This window comes from Phytophthora parasitica (assembly GCF_000247585.1).
Source record: "Phytophthora parasitica INRA-310 unplaced genomic scaffold supercont2.12, whole genome shotgun sequence".
In the NCBI taxonomy this organism is placed as follows: Eukaryota; Oomycota; class Peronosporomycetes; order Peronosporales; family Peronosporaceae; genus Phytophthora; species Phytophthora nicotianae.
In genome coordinates, this window is record NW_008648998.1 from 126,536 (window position 1) to 130,403 (window position 3,868).

The following is a 3,868-nucleotide window of genomic DNA, read 5'->3' on the forward strand; positions in this document are numbered from 1 at the left end:
CCAATCGCATCATTAAGCGGAGCGCCTTACTATTAGCCAATTAATGAACCTTCATACGATGATTTGAGCTTAAAAATGAAACTTTTGGACAAACTGCCTTATATTTTCGGACGGAGGAAGTAAAAGGCAGTCTATTTATTGTGCGTTTCACTTATTTTGCCAGGTAGAGTGTAATAAATCCGTCGGAATTAGACCCATGAAAATGCTGTTATTAAATACTTCCTCCGGGATGGAATAATTGCAACATTGCACTTTTACGGTAAATTACCCCTATAAACAAATAAATTACCTCTGTAAACGAATGATTCATGAGCTCAGTCATAATGCATTGCTGCGCTGATGGTGATCTTGTCGACTTTGAAGCGTTCAGATGCCCGGATACACATCTACCAGTCCGGGCCGCCCCTGACGCGACGCACCACACAAAGATCCTGGCATCATGCCACACCTGCTTTCAGAGTCTGAGAGCTTGGCTTGGAAACGGTCGTGGAGGTGGCCGGCCATGCGTACAGGAATTGGTGAGTAACTGGTGTTAAGGGTGTGCAATGGTGACCTGGCGGAGAGCACTCTTTCCGCCATAACTTCTTCATTTGAAGAGCCTTTTACACGCTGAAACTAGCGTTGAAATGAAGAGATCAAACCGCGTCGAGTGCACTAATCAGCGTATTGAAACCCTCCCTCCAGGAGAAACTGCACTTTAGCATTTGGAGATTGTGAATAGAAAAATAATGCTAATTAAGCATAAGATTCAGAATTCTTCCCCTACACCGTTGACCAACTTGTTGGATACAAACGGCGGAGACGCCGCGTTACTGCGGAATGGCGGTCAGCAACCCACCAAATGTCTTCATATCCTCTTACTCGGGCTTGATTAGCACATCCCGTCTTAAAACATGCTCATGACCTCCGCTCTATGAGGCAACAGGCTCACAAACCTGCAATATGAGGCAATCCATAATTAACATGGAATTAGATGACCAAAGGGCATAATTAAGGCTGAGAAGTGAATAGAATTAAGGCCAGAATAGAATGTACAAAACCGATGTTATTTAATAATCGGGTATGTAAATCTTATCCGGCATACTGCATTCAAGATGGATCATCGATTGTAACAAGACAGAACTCGAGACCGAAATGATCATAACCTCCAGCAAATTACAGTCTAACTGTCGATGTTATCTTGTACACTGGTCGTTTCTTTCTAAAAAGGCCAATTAATAGAAACATATCCCTATTGTAAGAAACAATTCCCTACGGTCCCAATGAACCCGGTTTTTTGTTTTGGAACCAGATCGGATGGTGATGCTTCCCTATCCGAAGATAGCCGGAAATTCTCCGTATGCTGGTCTTGACAAGGACTCAGTAAATTATGTGGCCGCTCTACACGAACTCAGCGCCACTTCGCAATCTGCGTTCAAGGAGCTCCAGTAAATACGCAGTCCACATCTAAGTTACCAACAGAAATGCGTTTGAATCACGTCGTATTGGCAACTGCTGTCGCTCTGTATGCAAGCAGCGACCTCATTGTGGCTGAGACCACTCGCGATCTGTTGTCCTTTGACAACTTTAAAGAGGAGCGTGCTGCTACGAAGACCGCGACTAAGACTGTAGCTTCCACGTCGGGTTCGGACAGTGACTCTGGTGTCACCCAGGTGCAAAACCATAACTCAGTAGAGGAAGATGCTTCGGGCAGTAGTGGCAGTTCATCTCTCGCAGCTACCAAAACCACCAAGGCTACCAAGGTCACCAAGGCTCCGGCGACGAAAAAGAAACATGCAGTCCTTGCCGCGTCAGGTTCCAGCGGAGAGGACAGTGGATCGGACGACTTGTTCTCTTTGAGCGGTAGCGAGCTGGACGCATTGCTGAGTTCACTGGGTGGCAGTGAGCTAGGCGACTGGAGTGGCAGTGGTTTTGATGACTTGTTGCTCTCTATGAGCGACAGCGGACTAGATGACTTGCTGCTTTCGTTGAGCGACAGCGACTCTGGTAGTGACGAGTCTACCGCCGATACCGATGAGAGGAAGAAATTTACGTTGAAGAGGAAGAAAAAGTCGAAGACCAAGACTTCTGCTTCGGGATCCAGCGCGTCGGGCAGTGACATGAGCGGTTCGCTTGAAAGTGACAGCGCGTCGGGCAGTGACATGAGCGGTTCGCTTGAAAGTGACAGCGCGTCTGACAGTGAGCTGGGTGACCTGTTCGCCGATCTGTTCTCGAGTGACAGCACTTCTGCCAGTGGCTCGGACGACCTGCTGTCTAGCGACAGCGCATCTGGCAATGATTTGGATGACCTGTTCTCCAGCAGTGATCTCAGTGACCTACTCTCGAGTGATAGCACGTCTGGCAGTGGCTTGGATGACTTGATTTCAAGCGACAGCGCCTCTGGCAGCTTGGATGACTTGTTTGCCGACCTATTTTCGGACGCTTCGGGGTCGAGTGGTGATGGAAGTGACTTGAGCGATTTGCTGTCTTCCAGCTCAAGCGACAGCAGCTCGGGTAGCGGGGTTTCCACGAAAAAGAAGACGAACGGAAACGACGAGATTGAATCCTGCAATGGAGGCTGGTGGGGCCACATGAAATCGTGGTGGAAGAATACTTTTGGCAACGGGGACAACTCGGCCTGCTCCCTGCGTTCTGGTTGAGATCAAAAGTGCGATCATACGGCGTGTAAGCATGAATTTATACATGCATCTTTGCAATTGACGGTTTTCATTTCGCGAGATGGCAATAGTACCGTAGAGACTTCCGGTATTGTCGTGGGACAAATATTACTAATTTTGCATAGTACTGTCTATTATGAAAAATATAAGTCCTCAGCACAATACTAATAATGTTTGTCAGTGAGAAAATTGATAGTACGATAATGCGTTGTAGGTCGCACTACTATTACTATAATACAAGCCGTGCGCCGCTGTGCGGCGGTAATTTATGTGTTTCCCGCCCCCGCTTCGCTTCGGCGGGATTGCACCCTTTCTAAACGACCATTTGTTTGTCGATTACCCTTAAATGTTCCCTTTACCCATTTATCGATTACTTTTAAATATTTCATTTAACTCTGCAATTACTTATCACTTTATAACAATATCTTTGAAGTCTAATCTCCAAGTTGAGCAGTGCAATCCACAGGTATAATGTGCTTGTTTTTTTTTGTTTACTATCATAGCCTCCTGCATATAACTATGCCAACACGTTAAAGCTTTTCTCTCATTCATTGTACTATACATTTTATTTACGAATGTTTAGGATAGTTTGGTGCCCTAATGCTATTAACAAGCGTTTTATTGTTTTTATATTCACTACTCGAGCATTTTGGAGTGTGCAGTCTGGAGTGTTTCCTCAGTTCAATGTATTGTTCGAGCACCAATGTGATTTTTTTTTTGGGATTTTGCGCTACACTATCGATATGGCCAGTCTGCTTCAGATTAAGTGTCCACATTTCCAGTGGGTTTGAGTGCGTTGACCATTTAGCGATGAACTCAAGCACCCCCTCATAATTGTCTAAAACTTGTCGCATCCACTATCACAACTATTTGTAAACAAAACTTATGTTCTAACAATTTTAGATTGTTATTAAAAAGTCAACTGTTCGAATTTATATAAATAATGTTCAGTCTTTTGGAAAAATAGCGTGATTGGTATCCCTGTCCTTGCTGGGACCAAAGCGTAAAGCGCTATAGAGAATATAATCAAGTTAGTTCTACATTATGGTATTAGTAGCGATTTTGTATCTGTTATTGTATCTGGAACTAAATGCTATTATGACTCGAATAAACTTATGTATATTAGCAACTGTGACGGGGTCACACAGCACCTTGTGCAGAGGAAGTTTATTTCCTCTAGAGTATACAAACTCTAAATGAACGACCGTTCA

The 3,868-nt window shown here is 44.6% G+C and overlaps 1 protein-coding gene across 1 annotated transcript; it reads left to right on the forward strand.

Moving 5' to 3' along the window:
* Positions 1-1,463: 1,463 nt before the first annotated feature.
* PPTG_07455 (hypothetical protein) lies at positions 1,464-2,825 on the forward strand (the record flags this gene model as incomplete). The annotated part of the gene is made up of 1 exon (XM_008901736.1): positions 1,464-2,825. One exon carries the CDS (start codon positions 1,464-1,466, stop codon positions 2,637-2,639), a length of 1,176 nt encoding a protein of 391 aa, XP_008899984.1. The 3' UTR covers positions 2,640-2,825.
* Between the last annotated feature and the right edge of the window lie 1,043 nt (positions 2,826-3,868).